This window comes from Neoarthrinium moseri (assembly GCF_022829205.1).
Source record: "Neoarthrinium moseri strain CBS 164.80 chromosome Unknown scaffold10_Wmoseri_CBS_16480, whole genome shotgun sequence".
In the NCBI taxonomy this organism is placed as follows: domain Eukaryota; kingdom Fungi; phylum Ascomycota; class Sordariomycetes; order Amphisphaeriales; family Apiosporaceae; genus Neoarthrinium; species Neoarthrinium moseri.
Window position 1 is genome coordinate 41207 of NW_026055124.1, and position 20206 is coordinate 61412.

General features: G+C 51.2%; 9 protein-coding genes across 9 annotated transcripts; 2 read left to right on the forward strand and 7 right to left on the reverse strand.

The window, feature by feature from the left end:
• Positions 1-155: 155 nt before the first annotated feature.
• On the reverse strand, positions 156-1958 carry JN550_003893 (uncharacterized protein; the record flags this gene model as incomplete). Its single annotated transcript, XM_049315348.1, has 4 exons — positions 156-794; positions 852-1249; positions 1423-1639; positions 1701-1958. 4 exons carry the CDS (start codon positions 1956-1958, stop codon positions 156-158), a joined length of 1512 nt encoding a protein of 503 aa, XP_049173915.1.
• Positions 1959-3979: 2021 nt separating this feature from the next.
• JN550_003894 (uncharacterized protein) lies at positions 3980-5219 on the reverse strand (the record flags this gene model as incomplete). The annotated part of the gene is made up of 5 exons (XM_049315349.1): positions 3980-4215; positions 4271-4344; positions 4407-4524; positions 4588-4939; positions 5061-5219. 5 exons carry the CDS (start codon positions 5217-5219, stop codon positions 3980-3982), a joined length of 939 nt encoding a protein of 312 aa, XP_049173916.1.
• Positions 5220-6069: 850 nt separating this feature from the next.
• Positions 6070-7074, reverse strand: JN550_003895 (uncharacterized protein; the record flags this gene model as incomplete). The annotated part of the gene is made up of 1 exon (XM_049315350.1): positions 6070-7074. One exon carries the CDS (start codon positions 7072-7074, stop codon positions 6070-6072), a length of 1005 nt encoding a protein of 334 aa, XP_049173917.1.
• A 582-nt stretch (positions 7075-7656) lies between these two features.
• Positions 7657-8458, reverse strand: JN550_003896 (uncharacterized protein; the record flags this gene model as incomplete). Its single annotated transcript, XM_049315351.1, has 3 exons — positions 7657-7755; positions 7806-8262; positions 8319-8458. 3 exons carry the CDS (start codon positions 8456-8458, stop codon positions 7657-7659), a joined length of 696 nt encoding a protein of 231 aa, XP_049173918.1.
• A 1220-nt stretch (positions 8459-9678) lies between these two features.
• JN550_003897 (uncharacterized protein) lies at positions 9679-11832 on the reverse strand (the record flags this gene model as incomplete). The annotated part of the gene is made up of 1 exon (XM_049315352.1): positions 9679-11832. One exon carries the CDS (start codon positions 11830-11832, stop codon positions 9679-9681), a length of 2154 nt encoding a protein of 717 aa, XP_049173919.1.
• A 1820-nt stretch (positions 11833-13652) lies between these two features.
• JN550_003898 (uncharacterized protein) lies at positions 13653-15065 on the forward strand (the record flags this gene model as incomplete). The annotated part of the gene is made up of 1 exon (XM_049315353.1): positions 13653-15065. The coding sequence occupies one exon, from the start codon at positions 13653-13655 to the stop codon at positions 15063-15065; it is 1413 nt and encodes a 470-aa protein (XP_049173920.1).
• A 1056-nt stretch (positions 15066-16121) lies between these two features.
• On the forward strand, positions 16122-16496 carry JN550_003899 (uncharacterized protein; the record flags this gene model as incomplete). The annotated part of the gene is made up of 1 exon (XM_049315354.1): positions 16122-16496. One exon carries the CDS (start codon positions 16122-16124, stop codon positions 16494-16496), a length of 375 nt encoding a protein of 124 aa, XP_049173921.1.
• Positions 16497-16916: 420 nt separating this feature from the next.
• Positions 16917-18348, reverse strand: JN550_003900 (uncharacterized protein; the record flags this gene model as incomplete). The annotated part of the gene is made up of 2 exons (XM_049315355.1): positions 16917-18021; positions 18074-18348. The coding sequence occupies 2 exons, from the start codon at positions 18346-18348 to the stop codon at positions 16917-16919; spliced, it is 1380 nt and encodes a 459-aa protein (XP_049173922.1).
• A 580-nt stretch (positions 18349-18928) lies between these two features.
• JN550_003901 (uncharacterized protein) lies at positions 18929-20112 on the reverse strand (the record flags this gene model as incomplete). The annotated part of the gene is made up of 2 exons (XM_049315357.1): positions 18929-19407; positions 19476-20112. 2 exons carry the CDS (start codon positions 20110-20112, stop codon positions 18929-18931), a joined length of 1116 nt encoding a protein of 371 aa, XP_049173923.1.
• Positions 20113-20206: the final 94 nt, after the last annotated feature.

The window sequence follows — 20206 nt, forward strand, 5'->3', positions numbered from 1 at the left end:
GTCTTGATTGCTATCAGGTACCGAGGTTCCAGGTAAGGAGGCATTATCATCAAACGACTAGGATGGTGTTGGGCAGCAGAGAGGGTCTTCCACTACACAGTAATATCCAGCAGCCACTTTGTGATCCTCCGCGTCTATTAAGTTCCCACTTTCAGTTACGCTATTGGCGCATAGAAACTGAACTTTCGCAGTGGGTCATACTTATCCTTCACGGCCAACAACTTGTCCTGACGCCACTGCTCAAAACCGTACCAGTTCTGCTTTGTCTCGTCTCCAAAGGCATAGTTGACGTATGTGAGCAGTTCGGACTGGCCGCTGGCCTCAAAAACGATGTTCCGAAGTTCGTTTCCCAAATCAGTAGCTTTCTGGGCTAGCGTTGAATCGCTGGGGTCCCATCTAATGACCGGTGCGATAAGTAAATTACCATCTCTGAAGGGAACCGCGGTCGTGTCACTTGGTATTGCTTTGACCCCTTGCAACGAGTAGCCCTCGATAAGGAAGAACGAGCCGTTGAACGCGGGTGTTTCTAAGCTGGCCTTGGCGAATAGGTCGTATGCTTTGCGCATAGCTTGAGGATCATACGTCTGCATGTCGACCGGGAATCGTGTATTAGCAAACCCGGTGTGCTGACATGGCGCAGCTGAATTATCCAAGTCCGTCCAAACCGGCAGGTCCAGGTAGTTACCGCTGCCCGCTTCGGTAGCAAACGGCCCGAGGTCGTGAAATGGTTGAGTATATACCGAATCAACGCTAGTCGCACCCTCCTGGAGAATCCAAAATGCAGTAACGGGACCCTAAGAATGAGTAAGCCCTCATGTAAAACATGCCTCAGGTTAGATGTCATCACCAACCTTGCTGTCAATCGTGGGATCGTTGTAGAAATACCCGTAATGGATGACATTCACAGGTAGTGATCCGTTATTGGGTATGGCGGCGTTGATGGTTTGGTAGAACTTCTCAACTTTATCACTTGTGACGGTGAACATCTCGTATGCCCAGTCGCTATACTCAATATCGTAGATCTTGACCGTGACAGACGTCACAATGCCGAAATTATGCCCAGCGCCTTGCATGGCCCACCACAAATCTGCGTCCGTCTTTTTGTCGATGTGATGCAGGCTTCCATTTGCAAACACAATGTTCATGGAAAGAAACTGGTCTGCGATAAGTCCGTGTCGACCTTGGAGGAATCCGTGACCGCCACCTAATCCTGGCCCAAGTAGACTGGTGCATTCACAGCTACCGGTCACTACGATCCGATTAGTATTCAAATTGGGACGGGCTATCATCCAAGTTCAACAGGAACGAGTTGATAACAATCAACAAGAAGCAGTCTCTGAGAATCAAACGCGTTTCACGACTTCGGATAGTATTGCAAGAGCCGTGCAGTGAGTGGTGGAATCTCCTGTGGAGGTGGCATACCTGTCTGTTTCCCAGCGGCCCAGAGAGTATCGAGTATTCGTTTCGATAGAGAACCCCCTCCAATCTTAGCCGACGCGCCATCTGCAGAGATCTCAATATCCTGCAGGTGATTCATCCAAATTTCAATCCCTGTCTTCATCCGACCAACAGTGGTGATTGCACCATGACCGCCGGTGACTGCGAGGAACGGAACATCCTGTTCATTGGCATATTTTACCTGTAGAGAGATGTGAACAATGAGTCAATTGAAATCCCGCAAAATCACAAGGATGCCTCACCGTCTCAGCCACATCGTTTTCCGTAGCCGGAACGACTACGATGTTTACTGTGGGCGCATCAAATACAGACCATCGAGAAGTGGCGTTGATGAAACCGTCGGACCCAGGAGTATAGATGGCAGCACCAGGGGATAGTCTTCCGGCGAGATCTGTTGCATTGCCGTCTCGCCGGCACACGGCCGACAGCCAGTGCTCCGAACCAGCGTTTTGGCACACAGAAGTGACAGCCCACGCGGCTACCGCGGCGACGACTTCCATCTTGAAGTGCCGGGTCGAACAGGAAACGAAATCAAACATTATGCGCCGAGAGAGTATCAAAATAGGTGACTGTACTCGATTTGATCACAATTTTCATGCAAATCGCGGCTGTGAAACGAGTACAAGATCGACCGCCCAGCTGCGACGAAACAACAGGTAACGCGGGGAAGTCGAAGGGTATTATCTCGATTCATTGGCTTCGCACCCCAGACATCTAATGCAAACAGCACACAGTGCCAGTCACACAGAATCGTTCAGGGGTCTCGCCCCTTGCAAACTCTATTTCCAAGCGGGGATACCGGAATATGCGGCCGTGGTTCGATCAAACCCAGTCTCGGATACTAAACCTTGAAGCCTCGTATATCCTTGCAAATCGGGTTATAGAAGACGCGGGAAGACTTTGCGGCCCGGACGCATTATCACCCTCTCCTTTCCGTAATCCATCAAGAAATATTAAAATAGCACCTCAAAGCGGGCGAAGCATCGGAGGAGAGCCATTGTGCTGGGCTACATGAGTGTCCGCTTTTCCACAGTTGTCAAAGGCGTGGGACATTCTTTTCAGTTCTAACACGACTGCGCATATGTGGGCAGAATAAAACCTGATTCGCAGTAGCATGTACCCCCAGAAGCAGGGCCGCTAGTTAATTCAACAATATGGCAAGTTTTTGAGTAATCAAATTCCAAATCACACTCAACGTATCACCGGTAGCTCACGCATTATCGCGCAACAGAGTACCCTGTATGGCCCGGTATCCCCATGGGGGGAAGCTTGGAATTGTACAATCAGGATCCCTTAATATCAAGCTGATGGTACGCTGGGTTTCGCCCGAAAGAATTTGGCGACCTTGGCATCACGGAATGCAGGGGCCCTTGTATCTTGGAGGCTCCACATGTTCCTTGCTCAGTAGTATTTATTGCCTAGGTTTTTTCCTGGGTTATCATGCTCCGAACGTACGAGAAGCTGAGAAATCTTGGAAGAATGGTCTGGTTTTGCAGAGATTGGACGTTACGGAGCCACGCTTCACCTGCTACGTTTCAATATTCTAAGGACAACGGGAGGTCGAGTGAATCGGGGCGCCGGCGTCCTTTGTTCCTTGGTCGGCCCGGGACTAGTGATGCCTAAAATATGACTCGACACTACTGATCGATTGCCATTGGCTGAGAACGCAAAATTTCGGCCATACAATACTTTCGAAATCACCTTTTCAGGTGGATGACAAAGATGCTACGTGGCAGGAGAGGTTCAACGTTCCACCAACTATCCAATGCCCTCGAAGAGTCTCCTGGATCAACAACGGAGTGGACGATTGTCGAATTAAAGAATAACCCGGATGACAGTTCTGACTGATTTCATGTTGTTTACACCTCTTAGCTTGAGTCTATCGTATCTTAAATTCACTGAGCAATTGTTCTCATCTGTTGATTTTGTAATAAAGGACTCCGCATCATTCTAGACGTTTACATAAATAAGTAGGTATCTGTTGCTGATCCAAGCTAACTGCGAGCCACAAGAATTACTACTTTCATTCACTCTAAAGGGTCTATGACCGGTGTTTAGATTAATCATTAATATATCCAATGGAGTTTTATGGACCTAAGGGAAATTCCAATATCTCAAGTGCTTGAGCGCGAGCTAGCCGCTGATTTTGCGACACTGTCGCCTCCTTGAGCCACAGTTGTGTCATGTGATTGGGACGCAGGGTTCCGATAAAGATTTTACTGTGTATCAAAGTAAGAAAAGGAGTATCCTAAAACAGTAGAAACCCGGATGCGGCTTAATAGGCGGACACGTCCCGGCTATAGTACCGCAAAAGACTGAACAGCACGTGACGTCTCCGATCGCCCAATGGCGCAACCGAGATAACGACAGGACGCTACGGTATATAGTCTGCGACAAACTGACCTGTCTGGTTTGAACATCCACCGTTCAGAGAACCAAGTCTCTTTGAAACCCAAGTCAAGGTTATACATGAGGTATTCCTTCAAAGCTAATGACACCACAACTTTCAGAGTTACTACGTTCAGCTCTCGGAAGGGGATTGGAAGTCATGGTCGGAGCTCGATATAGCATGACTCGAACCATTCCAACACCTCACTGTTTGCTGCTTGAGGATTTCTTCATACGTTTCGGCAGAGTCGGCGTCCAATTTCCTAGACTTGCGGTCCACTAATAAAGCTCGAAGTGTCGGGATGCATTGTGCCACGATCGTTACGCATGGCTCTGCGACATTCCAGATGCATTGTATCACCCTTCCATCTGCGCGCTTGTGTATTAGCATCCACCACTGGTACCAGAAACGTTCCGAACGTACGATAGTAAGAGCCATTGGCAACTGGATCTACACCGAGCATATTGACGGCTCTTTTAACGGCAATGATCCCGGCACTATCCCGTTAAAGGTCAGCAAGACCGAACTTCTCGTGCTCGTTGCATTGAACAAAACTCACAGGACCCCAAAACTCATGGCTATCCCCAGGCCCACCTTCTCCCGGTTTTTCATGTCTGTATGCCAGAGTATTTTCCACGGGAAGAGTGCAAGGGTAAAGTCCATCAGGGACGAATAGACTACGTCAAGCAAGTATATGTTAATATAATAGCTTATCATCTCAAAAAGGGCAAACCACATACGGACAACAGCAAGCGGAACAGCGATCTTCGCCGTCGGACTCCAGCAAGCACCAGCCAAATACATGTGTGAGTTACTCTGTACCACACACGGCCGGCCCCAAGCGGAGATCGAAAACACGGTATATGCTATATTGACCGTGGCGATAATAAACCACAAGAATATGGTTCCCGCTCGTTCTGTGAGCCGTGTTAGGGTAAGCGCGAAAGCCGACTTGGACCAGGCTGAGGCGAGCGCGCAGAACATGGAGCAGATGTTGAATAACAGAAGAACCCTATCACTTGAGGCTGTGACAATGCCTGAAGATGGGGCAGCGAAGGCACTGATAAAACCGCTGCCTATTACCACTATCACCTATGTCACAAGGTTAGTTGGTTCATTGGGATTGCTTTACCCAAGCCGCCACGAGGGCATAGTCATCCCACCTATTCTTGTGAGCACGTCTAAGGCGGTGATGGCATCTGGATGGGCTTACCACAGGGCACGATGCCGAGACAACTTCGAGTAAATCCTGAGGGAAAGAAATAGCACAGTGAACCCAACCATAACCCAAAGCCCGACCTGAACGGGCAACTCGGCGTTGCTCATGCTGGCTGGCTGGCTGATTCTCGCGGTATTTCTGGACCGACAGCATGAATTACGAATGGAAAAAGTCAAATAGCGTTGGTAAGTTGAGATTCGAGTATTGGGGTCGAATCTCACTAAGCCTGTCGATGGCGCTCATATAAGCCAGTCTGTACTGCTCTCGTCAGCCCCGTTCCATGTGAGGCTGGCCCCCAGAGCACTGTTGGGCCATGCAACGTCGGCAAAAGCTCTTGGCTGCATAACGACAGAAAAACTTGGCAAACTTCATCGTCGGCCGACGAATCAAGGCTTCTCCTCATGGAAAAGCCCGAGTTCAATGCCGATGCAGGGCATTTTCCAAATGCACTGCCTGCTAGGCTTGCTGTTTGCTTCGGCTGACTCCGCCCTAGTCTCATCCATTAGAACCCACGATCGACACGCCACACCGCCCGTCTACCGAAACATTTTTGTCGCCGTAAGGCCTCATAATATGTTGCCCTTGCGCCATTTCCGATATCAACCGTGAGACTAGGACAGTTTCGTGACCGAAAACTGCACAAACATGTTTGCCTCATCCATGAAACTGCCATCATTTAGGCATGAGCCTCAGGGGTCCTAATATTGTACGGAATCATACCAGAGTCGCGTAGGGGAGAAATCAGAGCCAGTGAAATAGAAGCTTCTTCATTGGCATATGCTGATCTGAAGTCATAAGAAATGTGAGCTGCAACATGCAATTCAAGGTCAATATGTGCTGTATTTTATTGGTGGAAAGTCCAATGGCGTAGGTGCACAGCGAGGTTTCTAGATCTTACAAATCAGTCACCACAGCTCTAGACCATGTATCGAAACTATTATCTGTCGTGCTACAAGTCCGCTGCTTTCATGGAATCTCCCATGCCTCGCAGAAAGTGGCCATCTCATGAGGTTTGCTTCAACTTCATTACCAACCGATGGATGGCATTAGCAACAAAGCCTGGGTCATCCCTTTGAATGAAGTGCCCACACCCCTTAGCCGTCACAGGACCCTCTGACCTCTCTTTTTCCGTCAAGCGTACAAGTCCCTCGTTGTAACGATGCCAGGCTGGGTTCATGTAGGCGTTTGTCAGACCCTTGGGCGTCTTCAGCGAACCCGTTAGGCCTTCCTCGGCAAAGGTATCCCAATCGTGCTCTACGACCGTGATCCATGCTCCTCTGCTATCGGGACCTTTTAGAACAGGTTTGTGGTCATATGGCAATAGATCCGCAACGTTGCGTCGGTCCAAATTCTCGGGGTTGCGGACGGAGGGGTGAAAAATAGCCTTATACTTAGCACGGGTGTCCCGCAGATCAGCTACACTGACTCCCGCTGGTAACGAAGTAGGATCAAAGTCCTGCAAATCTGGATCCGGGAAGATGGACACAAGGTCGCTGTTCGCGATGTTGCTGTCGAGGAGGAGCAGCGCGGTCACGCTCGACGGGTAGGTCTCCGCATACAGGCGCGCAATGACGCACCCTATGCTGTTGGCGACAAAGACCAAATGGGGCCTTGATGGTGCTCCATCTTGTTGCTTGTCGTACCAGATCTTGAAAAGCAGGTCGTTGAGGTCCCTGACAACTTCACGCATGTCATGCCCATATTTCGATTGCTCATCAGCCGGATCAGGTTCAGAATCTCCCTGACCGTAGCGATCGTAAGTAAGAAGCGAAGGATAATTGGCGGTCCCGGCGCCTGCACCCCACGTTTGTAGAAGTTTCTGTATTGTGGCGTCCCATCCGCGCTGGTGCATGATCAGTCCATTAAGGAAGACAAGTAAATGCGTCGTCGAGAGCGGACCGTGGCCTTGAGCGATACCATAAGATAGCGTGGCTGTCGGCTTGCGGGGAAGGCGGACAACACCGCGCTCGACAATCGTTTGGATGTCGACATTTTCCAAGTTGGACATGGTAATGCTGGAACTAACTTGCGTTCTTTCAAATCGTGTTGCGTTCCGAGGCAGAATAATTGGGTGAGTACCTGTTCTAAGAGATGATGAAAGTAAGCAAACGGCCTCCTACACAGTCAACACGGGTTCGTGGTTCCCAATTGTCGAAGCCTCCGTTAGCGCCTGCAGCCGCTGACCAGTTCCGTGCTGAATTGCAGCAAACACTGTAATTTTAGCAGACAGCCGTTGTGGTGATAAGCGACCAGCCAACGTACATATATGAATACATTATGTGAGAGCCTTCTGGCAACATTCACCAAGTCTATGGACATTCTGTTCGTTATATTCACAAAAAGATTGGCATGGCTGTGACTACTCAAGAGTGCACAGTGATAGCCGTGGTTCGCATTGATTACTTGTGTATCTACTCTGGTGAATCTCTACCCAAATCCAGACGCCGAAGAGCGTAATTCATATCCACAAAATATCATTTCTAAACTTGTGAACCAGTCATGACTATACTGTTGTACGTTCCCTCCCCGTGGAGCTATTCCACAAGTAGAGTAGTTGTATTATAGTTACCAGTCTATCTAACTCTCCAAGTTAGTTGCCCCGCTCAGCTTGCATTTTCCTGTCTTCTTCTTCCGTCTTCGGGACCTTTACCATCGTGGGCACTGTAACCGCATTTAACTTGCGGAAAGCCTAGATAATCATGTTAGCTCGCAGCACTCTCTCCCAAACATATCCCTCACCAGAAAGGGCCACCACCAGCTCGCGGCGCAGAAAGCCCACCAGCCCCAATCCAGCCCAACACCGACGACGACTCGAACGATCTCAAACGGGAGCCAACGTACCTCTGATATCCCGCCCTCTGGAAGCTTGCCGTTCCATTTGTCCTCAACTTTCTCAATCTTTCCATCACTGCCAACATGAATTTTCACGACAGAGTCCATGACCTGTTCCTTTTTGATCCCCTTGACGACATACTTGTTTGAGAGGCTGAGCTCGATCGGGTTCCCGCCGGACGTTACCTGGTGGCTCTGGATCTTGATGGGGTTGAAGACTGCAGGTAATCCATACCACTGCGCTGCGAACTTGTCATATCCGACGGCGTTTGTGATGTTGTCGGCAAATGTAGCATTGCGCGACCACAGAGACAGGTGCTTCAGCGTGGGGTTGCCCTCAAACAGCTGTGGTCTGTAGTTAGCCCTGAAGCATTCCGAGAGAATGGAAAGGAACTCGCATCAAGCACACTGCCGACTAACACCTTCTGCTGGTCTGACAATTTCACACCAGAACCCTCATTGATGCTGGTGTTCTTAATGTTATAAGATGCGAAGGACGCAGCTGAGGCATTCGCCTGGTCTTGCGCCTGAGCGGTCGCGGACGGTGCGCCTGTAGCCATGGTTTTGCGAGATGTGAAGAGTGTGTTTATTGGGGAACGTAATCTACGTGAAGGTGCAGAAGCAATTGTGCTGACCAAAATGGATCGTGAGGACATAAGGTGGACTTGTGATACGTAAATCTACATAGAATGCTGACAAGTGGGCGACGTGGGATGTTTACAACTACTTAATCAAGCTTATTCGAGCTGGGAGATCACCCTGTTAGAAAGTCCTATGCTACAATGAGGCGCTCTGTATCATCATGGTTGTCGTATTATGCGATCATGACTTTCGTAAGGATCACAACAAGATCGACTACGTCATGAGCTCAATGATGACCTAGGGGCGATGCACAACGGAGCTAACATTCCGGTCCCAGCGCATTGGAACGCCAAGTAGTTCACGGCTCGGCCCGGGCCAGTCGATTAACAACTTGTGTAGAAGAATACGTTGGAAGCATTCAGTAGACTTAGTCGGCATATTGTTTTATGAACAGTTGATAGAGAAGGGCAGGTGTATGAATAGTGCTGGGCCGTCACTTGTCTAGCCTTCCTTCACTCTGTTGAATTGAACATTAGCCAATAATGTCCTCTCGTTCAACCGCCAGCATTCCGGGCCACTTGCTCCTGATTTTTCTGTTGGTCAATCGCGGCATTACGGAGATATTGTTGATGAGGCTGTGAGGGTGATAAATCTTGATCTGCTGGACTGGATTCGGTCCTTGGTATGGTGACCAGTGAATACGGTCGTTTCCCTTTCCGCTTTAAAGCTGCTGGCTTTTCCTCCGCCTGGATCATTAGCAACTTCATCGGCTGTTCGGCATATGGCAAACTCAACAGTCTCGGACCCAGTGTCCAGATATTTGCGGCAGGTTTTGCAGACAAGGAAGTATTCGTCACTAACAATTCCAAGAGCCTCTAGCAATTCAATAGCATAAGATACCAGCAATGTGCCAACAAGAGTAAAGATCAAATAGAAAAGTTACATTAGATCACTTTGCAGCAAAATGACCCTGTCTGATCGGAATCTCTACTCAACCAGAAGGCAGAACGCAAAAGTGACGTCCCAAGCTCCTGACAATGCTCCGCAAAGTGCAATGAGTATACCAAACGCCGTGTGAAGACTGTGCCACGGGTATCGCCTTCTACTCCAGAAAGTCTCCCCGTCTTTTACACCAAAAAGAGCAGCACCAAGCTGCTGCAAATGCAATTGGGCTGCGAAATACATCGCATATCACAGCTTACTTTGGAACACTGATTTCATACCCAATCATGACCTCGGTGCTCGTTCCTTCCCATCCTCGAGTTCCAGCAGTAGATATCATGAACCTACTCGTCGCGTCGATGTATAGATTGGAGATGACACCGGCTCGGGGCGGGCCTGGGACAATCAAAAAGGGCGGGGCAGAGTGTTTTGATGATTTCTCATCGGCTTTGACGTCGTACAATCGCAGGATATCGTGCGAGGCGCAGATAAGATGACGACCGTTGGGCATAGGGCGGACGCAGCTGACAGGTCCACTGCCGTTTGGAAACTTCAACACCCGCTCAGGTTGCCAGCCCTTATGTCCTCCTCTGGCTTTTTCCACGCTGAACTCCTCAACGGTGCCGTTTCGCCGACCAACGTAGATCCAGTTACCATCCGGTGACCAGCAGGCGCCCATACACCATGGGGGTACCCCGATTCGGTTACCGATACGGGCGACCGGATTGGGCACGCGGCGGTCCCATATGCGGAGCGTCCCGTCAATGGAAGCAGATAGGAATGTGGAGTCTGAAGTTTGCGTGATATCGTACTGAGCAGCCGGGGCTTCGGCAAATATAGCAGAAGGAGATTCTGGTGCTGGCGCTGCTGAATCAAGGAACGCAGATGGAGACTGCGGCGCATGTCCTGGTTCGGTATCTACAGGTTGTGAGAAGTCTGTGATTTGCTCTGTCGGTTGTGTGATATCAAAGCTGGTGTCAACATTGACATCACCTGCGCTCATCGCGTTGCTGTTGGGTAAGTCGCCGTTTACGGCATCGTGGCTCTCCTCATTGTTCGTCCCGTCAATTGTAGGCAGCGACATGTCAAAGTCGGTTATCGTATTGTCGCCAGTAGTGCCAGGTTGCACATTCGTGTCCTGAGCAGCATCTTGTGCAGCGTCTTGCGCCGAGTCCTGCATCATGGCCCGGGAGAACCCGTTCTCATCATCAGCACCGAAGTTGTCTCCAAATAGATCATCGGCGTTACCGGGACTGCCGCCAAAGAGACTGTCATTCGTCGGGCTCGCCTGGCCGTTCATGTCTGCGCCATTGACCCCACCATCGGCGCCGTTGTTCTCATTCCCAAATGAATTGCCAATATCTCCGTTGACAACGCCGTTGGCGGCACCATCCACCCCTTCCATCGAAAAGTCGAAATCCCCAGCCGGGGGAGCACTGTTGTTGGAAAAGAAGGTGTCGCCGAGGGTATCTTCTTCCGCAGCTTCGGGTGGGAACGGCGTACCACTCATGGGCCTTGTTTCAAGGGCTGATAGTTGACTGCCACTGCCGTCAAACTGGCGTTTAACCGCGCCCGTGTTTAAGTCCCAGTCAAAGATATTCTTGTCCCAACTGCCACTCAAGACGCTCTTCTCATCAGCCGAGAGATTTAGCACACTGACAGCGTTGGTGTGTTTCTGCAGGCAGGCAATCCGCTTGCCCTCGTCGTGGCGCACGCTGAAGAGATTAATTCCACCGCTCTCGAGTCCCGAAAGCAACCACAGAGCCTGGGAGTGGACGGCCAAAGAATATACGGGGCTCAGCACAACATCCTCGGCCCGCATCGAGGGTGTCTGTGGCTCGGCATTCTCCCAGTACGACATGAGAACCCCTGACTTGACCACCGAGTCGACAAAGGGGTGTCTTTGGGCGACAGTAAGGAGCTGCTTCCCGTTTATGGTGTCCGGCCCATGGTATTTCCTGATATACCCGTCGGAACCGCCGGCCACCCAATAACGAAGATCTGGCGTAATGGAGATGGCATTGACGCTGGTGGCCATTGGCGCGGCCATGGTGGGCACGATATCGTACGTGGTGGCATTCAGTGCCTCAGGCCGGACTGATGGGAGCCATCTGGGGGTCGCAGACGAGGGCGCTGGTGTCGCCGAGGTGCGCGTGACCGTGGGCTGGGACGTCGACGCATCATTGGTAGCATCGTTGCTACCACGGCGCTGCTGGTCCTGGGTCTGATTCTCGTCATCATCGTCATCGTTGTCGCCGTCGTCATCGTCATCATCGTCGTTCTCGTTCTCATCGTCGTCGTGGTCTTGATCATCGGGCTGGTCGTTGTTCTCGCGGTCGTCCGCATCGACCATCAGCTCATCCTCCTGCTCGTCTGAGCTGGCATTGGAGTCTCGGTCGAAGTCATCCATGTTGGGCGGACGACACAGGGGCTAATAGCGAACTGTCTGCAACTGACTATGCGACTCGGTGGTCGGGAGGATGCCACGGAGGACGACCTAGTTCATCCTTGCCGTCGCTTCGGCGCAGGGCGAGGGTGTCGGAGGGTATGCGGTCTCTTGAGAGGCTGCAGTGATCGGCCCCAGAGCCCGGAGCGCACCAGGCTGGTCGTGAGGTTTGGCAATGAAGCAATTAGGATAGCCACTATACTGCGCTGTCGTAGCTGTAGCGGTTGCTGCCGTTGCCGTCGCCGTCGCGCGTGTCAATGATTGCGATCGGTGCTCTGTTCCGTGCCGCGGGTAGGGGCTGAATCCACTACGCGTCCGGGATGCATGGATGGGCTGGGGTGTCGGTCGGTGGCGCGTGGCTACCGCCTTCATGCATTTGGCGGGGCTAGCGGTGCTTCTGTAAGCTCAAAGGCCTGGAACAGCTCTCCAGGTTCCGACGCCCCAGTGCCCCTGGGGGCCCAAGTTTACCTGCCCAGCGGCTTCCAGGAGTGGGAAGCGCCAAGATTTTCCCTTCAAGAGCCGCATGGTGCGCATTGGTGTAGAGAGGCACCTAAAATCTCAGTCAGCCCACTGCGTTATCCTCCGCTGCTCGGGCTGTCCCTATGAGATGGTCTCTTGGCCGTCGCAAGACCTGCTTATTCCCAAGTCCCTATGCCTACCTAGATACCTCTCTGTAGGTATTCATCACTCGGTTGAGGTAGAGCTCGACGTTCGGCCACGCACTGGCACACCTCGCAACCTAGGTACCTAGGTACACAGCAGGGGCGGGGTGAGATCGAACGTCTACTCAACGTCACCACTCCTGTTTCTACTGTATCACAGAAGTGACCACTGCAAATTGCCGAAGGTACCGTAAAAATTGGTTATCACAAAGAGCTACCTGGGAATACCATCTAATCGCGTTTCGGTGTTCGGCCTCTGCGGACCAAATGCTCCTCGTTCCAGAGCTTGGCTGAGGAAGGCCCAGTCACATTATTAATGCTTCTCCCTACCAGATATCCAATCGCCTTTCCGATGTTTCGTGCATCAGATGAAAAGCGGCTGCGGCCTTCTAGTGGAACGTCCAATGACGCCCAGCGGTACCGGGCCCTTTGGTGTCTGAAAATCTGAGATCTCTCTCCTCATATTGGCTAAGAGTCGGTCCATATGATGTTGCACTATTCGCTATAGATCCTCGGCTTCTTCGAGACGCACGAACAGGGCTTTGAACAGGCCACTGTTCGTAGGTCGTGGAGAGATATTGCTGCGTTTCCAATCCGATGCCCTCATGTGTCTCTACCGGCCGCTTTCACGGTCTAAGCACTAGGCAGTCTGATGAATTCAGCATGCCACTGTACCAGTCAACTAGCAGATAAAGTATATCAGAGCGTAGTCCCATCCTGGTACCCGACGTTCCACTACGACCTATGACGAGTACATGGACTCCGTACCCGAGGCGCGTCTACCACCTGCAGATGTATTTGCGTAATAACCATGCATAGATGCCGGGCCTTGCTTCCATCCGCTCCACCATCGCCGTCGAGTTCTGCTCTCACGTCCAAGTCAACACGCAGTTGGTGTTCTCGACCGCTCTAACGCCGTCCTGTCATTATGACGCTTAGACGCTTGGGATCATGGACATTATGTGCCACTAGATTGGTTTGTAATCGAAGTCAACGATACCATAGTATATCCCGGCCCCACGTGGGCTCCGACGGTACTTATATAAACTTGCTGTGTTGCCCACTGTGCTAAAGTGGTTGTCACAACTCCGCAACAACCAGAGATCATAGGCGGCAGAAACGATGTTTTTTTATAGAATTTACGGGAGCGTCACCCTGCTCGCGCTTGCTGCTCAATCGCTCGCTGCCCCAGTCATTGAAGAGCGGGTTTACTCGGAGGCTACAACAACATACACCTCAGCGGCAGCGACCACCGTGCCTATTGTACCTGTAACCAACGTCACATCTCATGGGCCGTACACTGGAACACCAACCACAACTGGTGCTCTATCCACCACTGTAACCGCGGCATCCGTTCCAGCTTTGCCAGCAGACCCAATCAAGTATGAATATCCAGCAGACGGTCAGCTGCACATGGACGAGCCAGCTCCTTACACTCCTGGCGGCGGGCAAGGTGTCAACGGATCAGCCCCTGTATACCGTCCCCAGAGCGATTTTGATTACGAATCGCTCGCCCTGGCCCTCTACCAAGAATGGATCGAGCTTGACCTCTTCCATTGGGGCCTTGCGACTTTCAGCACCGAGGAGTTTGAAGCAGCTGGTCTGAACGCCGAAGACCGCTTCCTCTTGGAATTCATGGCGGATCAGGAGGCTGGTCACGCTACTTTGTTGACCAACATTCTGGGCGCCCAGGCCCCCGTCCAATGCACATACAACTACCCGGTCACCAACGTGCAAGAATACATCGACTTCAGCCAGAAGTTGACCAGATTCGGCGAGTCGGGCGTCTATGGCTTCCTCCCTCATCTGGACTCGCGTGAGAGCGCTCAGCTGTTACTCCAGTCAATCACGACCGAGGCACGCCAGCAGATGATCTTTCGTCAGTTCGAAGGTCTATTCCCAATGCCCGTCTGGTTCGAGGTCGGCATTCCCCAATCGTGGGCGTGGACACTTCTAGCTCCTTACATCTCATCTTGCCCTGCCAATCAGACCCGTCTGATCTGGCAAAACTTCCCATCGCTCAACATCCTCAACCAGCCTAATCCTGCTCGGATAAATGGCTCAAACGCCTGGAATGAGACTACAGGCGGCTACACCAACACATTGTCGACCAAGGGCATTAAAGAAGGCGATGCCTGTCTGAATGCCACTGACCCATCTGAGGACTGTGGCCCAGCCATCACTCAGAACCGTACGCAGCCATTGTCGTATCCCGGTCGCAAGGTTCATTTGAACTGGGATGAGCCTGGTATGGCTCTTGGTCCTAACAACAGCTATGTAACCTCCACCACTGTCACCGAACCCCGTTTTGCCGCGTGGGTTACTCAATTGAACGTTACCTACAGTCCTCTCATGGATATCAGTGGCAACAGCGCATGGACCATCCAGCCCAACGTCAGTGTCTTTGAGGGAGATCCGGCGATCAATGGGACTATGTTCCTGGCTATTACCGACGAGGACCTTTACGTTACTCCTTTCAACCTGACGCAGCTGAACCCACATGTTGCCGCTTTGGCTTTGTATCAGGCCGGATGAGGCCATATACCTTTTGCTAGGGAAAGAATATTGGCATAGGCAGTCGCCGGGCCTGATTCGTCCGGGGCGTATAGCTGATCGTAGAAGATGTTGAAGTTGCAAGTTGCTTGGGTATATTGTAATACAAATAGCGTTGTTTGATCACAAGTATGTCTACGCACTATCATAGGTTCATGTTGTAAAGTGACTTTGTGTACCACTACTCTGCTCGCAAGCAAGCCTTTTACGAACATATACTGAAATTTGTATCTGGTGCAACGTGTAGATAAAGGATCCGAGATTTCTACCCTACAGCATTACCACAGCACGAATCCTTGGTGAGGGTTAAAATTGCAGTGAAAAGGAATTTGTGAGGCTCTGCCGTTGACAAGGTACTTTGGAGGCTCAAGTTTTACCATCCCTGTCACGTACCGATTTACAATCGCTATACGGCATCTGGTTAGCGGAAGGCCCTGCCAGCTGTTGGATTTCGCGGACAATTTGCACAAAGTGCGCATAACATACCCTGTTCAACTAGCGCGGTACATAAACAGATGCTAAAATATACCCCTAACACCACAGTATATTGAGTCGCTAAGAATCTAAGACAGCGGGCATAGAATACCGTATTACGTGGGAGACTTTGGTATAGCGGCAAAACCACGAACTTGAGGTGGCTGAGAATCTGAACAAAACATCCTTTGAGGCTTGGTACAAATCATACTAGTTGACACAGTACACTACTTATTCAAATAGCGGTATGAATGCTTGTAAAGCCTTATGGTGTTGGCTTCAGACTTACGCCCAATTGGCCAAGGGCTGAGGCCCACCGCCTACGTCATACTTATGGACGGGACAACCTCTCGTTGCATGTCGCATGTAATGCTGGTAGACGTCACATACCTGTCAACCCACTTTTGGTCTGGTCCAAATTTCCAGAGTAAGATTGATATACTTTTATCTGTTGCACACTTTCAATTTTTTTTTACTTTTACATCTCGAGCGTTGACATATCTCCAACTACTGTTCAAACATATCCACTTCCGGATTTAGAAAACCATAATATCTCCCAACATCATGTCAAACCTAGGACAGGACATCAAATCGGGCCTCAAGGGCATCCGAGGAGCCGGTGAAGCCATTCGGGGCACCTTTAACGAAGCTGCCGACCAGGCCCTCGACACCAACCAGAAGCACCCGGCAGCTCAGGAAAGCCAGCTCAAGAACCGCGGCATCGCGGAGAAGGGAAAGGAGGACATCAGAGGCGCGGACGACATGATCGCGCGTCACGAGTGGAAACATAAGGGCGTCGCACCACCCGCTACGGCTGCTCAGACTGCTCCGGTCACCGGGCAACAAACGACCATGGCTGGCACCACAGCTGGCCCTACGGCTGGTACCACCGACGGGCTAGGGTCAACGGCGCCGGCGACACAAGCTGGCCGGTATTAGGCTCACACTTCACCATAGGTGCAAGTTGCCGCTTTGCATCGGGGAACATACTGCCGACCATAAGTCCACCAGTATGGAGCACTGCGTATTCTTTTTCTGCTTTACCTTCATCCCGGTCTTTGATGGAGTGGTATCGATGGATCAACCCAAAGGGTGCCAAGCGTGAAGGAACATAGCTTCAGCCGCCTCAGGGCAGGAGGATTAATGATTGAATGTATCATGACACATGTATTATAGTAAAGCAAATATCCAAACAGTTTCGTGGTGGTTCCAAAGATGAAGCGTCACGTGGCAGGATCCATAAATGTATTTATCCTGGCCCAGGCCTTGCAACCGCCTTAATTGGAGAACCACGTTCCATTATATGAACAGGCTATGAATTCTACCGCGAATACTGGTGATTTCAGTGAGTATGTTTTTCTAGGCAATTGTAACGATAGCCTCATGTCTTTGTAAGAAGTCTTGAACACAGCGAACAAAACGGTCCAGTTCTTCATCAGGTGTGCCCAGAATCAGTGCCATCATCCCTCTTCTCGTGATCCAGTACCCGTTCTCGAGCATCTCCATCCAGAACAGGTCTTTCAGGTCTGATCGTTCCACAATGTCATCCACGGAGCTGATATCTTCCGAACCGCTGTCTGAGAAGTGGGATGCAAGTATCGCCCCCAAGCCGGTGAAAGAGAGTTTGGTGCCCTTGCTCGCAGCCCGCAGTTTCTCTCGGAAGCTATCACCCTTCGCGTTGAAGGCAACGTTGACCTCATCCGTGAAGACTTGGGAAAGGCCTGCATATCCAGCATACATTGTCATCGTGTTATTGTTGAACGTACCAGAATGGGTTAGGGAGCCTGGTACCCGCGGATCGTACACGGCCATGATATCCGCACGTCCTCCGAAGGCTCCGATCGGGAAGCCACCGCCCAAGTATTTCCCAAAGGTCGTTATGTCGGGCTTCAGATCTAGAAGTCTCTGGATGCCTCCGGGGTGGATTCTCGATGTCATGACCTCATCCAGCATAAAGATAACACCAGCCTTCTTGGATTCTTCCTGGATAGTGAGGAGGAAATCTCTGGTCCCGCGGATGCACCCAGCCGAGCCCTGCATTCCTTCGACCAACACAGCAGCCAAGTCAGGCGTGTTCTGAATTAACGTTCTGGTTGATTCGACATCATTGTATTTTCCAACCACCCAGTCAGCTCTGTCAACGTTGTTTTCGGCCACCTTTCCGTCACCGAACGAAAGCACAGCACCGTGGTAGCCCCCGCAGAATACGAGGACCTTGCGCCGGCCCGTGAACTTCTTGACCCCGTTGAGGGCATGCAGGTTTGCCTCCGTGCCCGTATTGGTGAAACGCAGCCGTTCGAGTCCGAATCGACTGCAAATCAGCTCCGCGTGCTTGTATTCTTGGGTCGTAGTGGAACCCAGGCTGAGTCCTACATTGTCAAATGTAGAGATGATGGCCTCCCGAATCACTGGGTTGGAATGGCCATATATACCAGCCGTGAGTTCACCAACAAAGTCGGTCATCCTAAACCTACGTCAGTCGCATTCCAAGGTGAACTGAGAGGGTTGTGTTGTACTTGTGGCCATCCTCATCCCAGACAAAGGGCCCTTTCCCGCATTTCATGCTTAAAGGGAAGGGCGAGGTGTGCAGCAGAGTTCGGGTGTTACCTCCCGGTAAGGTGCCGGCTGCAGTTTCATGGAGCTTCTTGGAAACTGGGTTCCGCTCCTCGAAACGCTTCGTCGCAGCATCAAGCGCGGCTTGTACGGCATCTCCTGAATTATTCGATGCGCTCTTGGTCTGCACCCCAGCGCTGGCGTCGCCCACTGTTTCGCTGATGGCGATAGGAGCCATGATGTTCAGTACTGACGTGGTTCGGTGCTCTCTATTCTTCTTGCTCTTCTGATGTGCCTGTGTGAACTCACTCCCGTCAGATGAAAAATGTTGAGGATGACTATCAAAGCACCTGGTATGATATACTAACCCACTGGGCGGGGACCCCCGCTATCGGCGACTACTACTATCGGTTCCCCACAACGTGTGGGAATCTGGCTTAGACAGTTTGGCAGATCATGTTGAGATCCCCGAATTCCTCCGAGTATCAAGATTCACAGAGTTTCAAGGAGCACCTGAAAACATCCGTCTGGTCGAAGAAGAGATTGAGATTCGTAGTGGCGGGTCATAGCGTATCACCAGATCCGCCGAGTCTATGTACTGCATCTGCTGTGCCTGGCCAGCTCGTAGTATCCCTAGGTTTGGCCGGAAACAGAAAGTCTATAAAATTGCTTGGGCCTGCCAATCTCCGTCATGGTCTGCTGATAAAGCAAGCCACGCATGTGGACAGCACTAGAGAACAAGAACCAACATTTTTGTCAAAGCACACTGACTACCGATTCCTCAACACCAATCTCCTGCAAGTGCGCAGCCCAAGAGATCAGATGACCTCTCCAGGAGTATTGGCACCGCTGCGCTCAGCCATTTCCTCGCTCGTGGGAAGTGAACCGGGGCATTCGTCGTCCCACGCATCCCGGCTCAGGAACATGTAGATGTTCCACCAACCCTCGGGTATGGAATTGAACCAGGTTGTATAATCAGCTCTGGCGCCAGAGTAGCCATTGGATCGGAACATGTGAGTGATAAACCACACGTCAGCGGGACCACTATCCTCGTCATGGTACTTCGCAACGATGGACGGTATGTCAATGAAGCGACGGGAAGTTCCATCCGGTTTCTTGAGCGTGCTGTACCAAAGGTCGGGTTCTACGTCAGTAGGGCCACAACCTCGCGGTCGAGGCTGCTGGAAAGGGCCGATGGGGCGGCCGGAAAGACGGTCAAAAATGGTAAGGCTGTGATTCAACAACAGCTCGGTGACATAGCCACAGAGAAATCCGTATCCAACGCCGGGCTTGAAGACTAAATTGCAGCCTTATGTTAGAATACACAGTGAGAAAGCTGTGAAAGAATTAAAGTCATCGACTTACATCGGCAGGCGGATCGCAGCAAGTAACCATGAGCAACGATAACCTGTTCGCGTTCCCAAGGTGCAAAGCATCGCCAGAAGACGTGTGACACAGAGTCGGAATAGCTTGCCAAGGCAGCGCTCATGCGCATCAACAGCTTGGAGATCTCATCGATGTAGAGGCACTTGGTAATTCTTCGTCTCTCGACAGCGGTCAGAATTATCTCGGCTTCGTCAATACAGAGTGACGTGAGTCGCTCTACTGCAGCGTGGAACTTGCTCAGCACGAGAGCTAGCTGAAGAGAGAACCACGTAGGCATGATCGGCATGACACGGCATTGATTCTCCACGAAATTGTTGCAAAAGTCTCTAAGGTTCTTCTCCACGTTCTCGGAGTCGTCGGACATGGCCGCAGCCAGTGTTGTCGGTACGGCTTCGTCTGCCTTGAAACGGGCAAGGGCTAGAGGTAAACATTGTTGACCGATTTCGTTCTCAGTGACTGCATGGGAAACAATTCCAGGGCTACCCAGAAATGCGTTGCGGAGAGACTTGCAGGTGTGGATGAATGAAAGCAGTGATCTGACGTCGCTAAGCGATTTCATGATTCCTTGCTTGAGTTCGAGAGGCAGCCGCTCAAGACTTGCAGAAGGTGCAGCCATCTCGAATGGTCTGATGTTGATACTACAGATTAGTGATAGCAACGCAGAGAAGGGCTAATTTCATTGATGTTTGACTGCTCCCAATTTTGCGAGT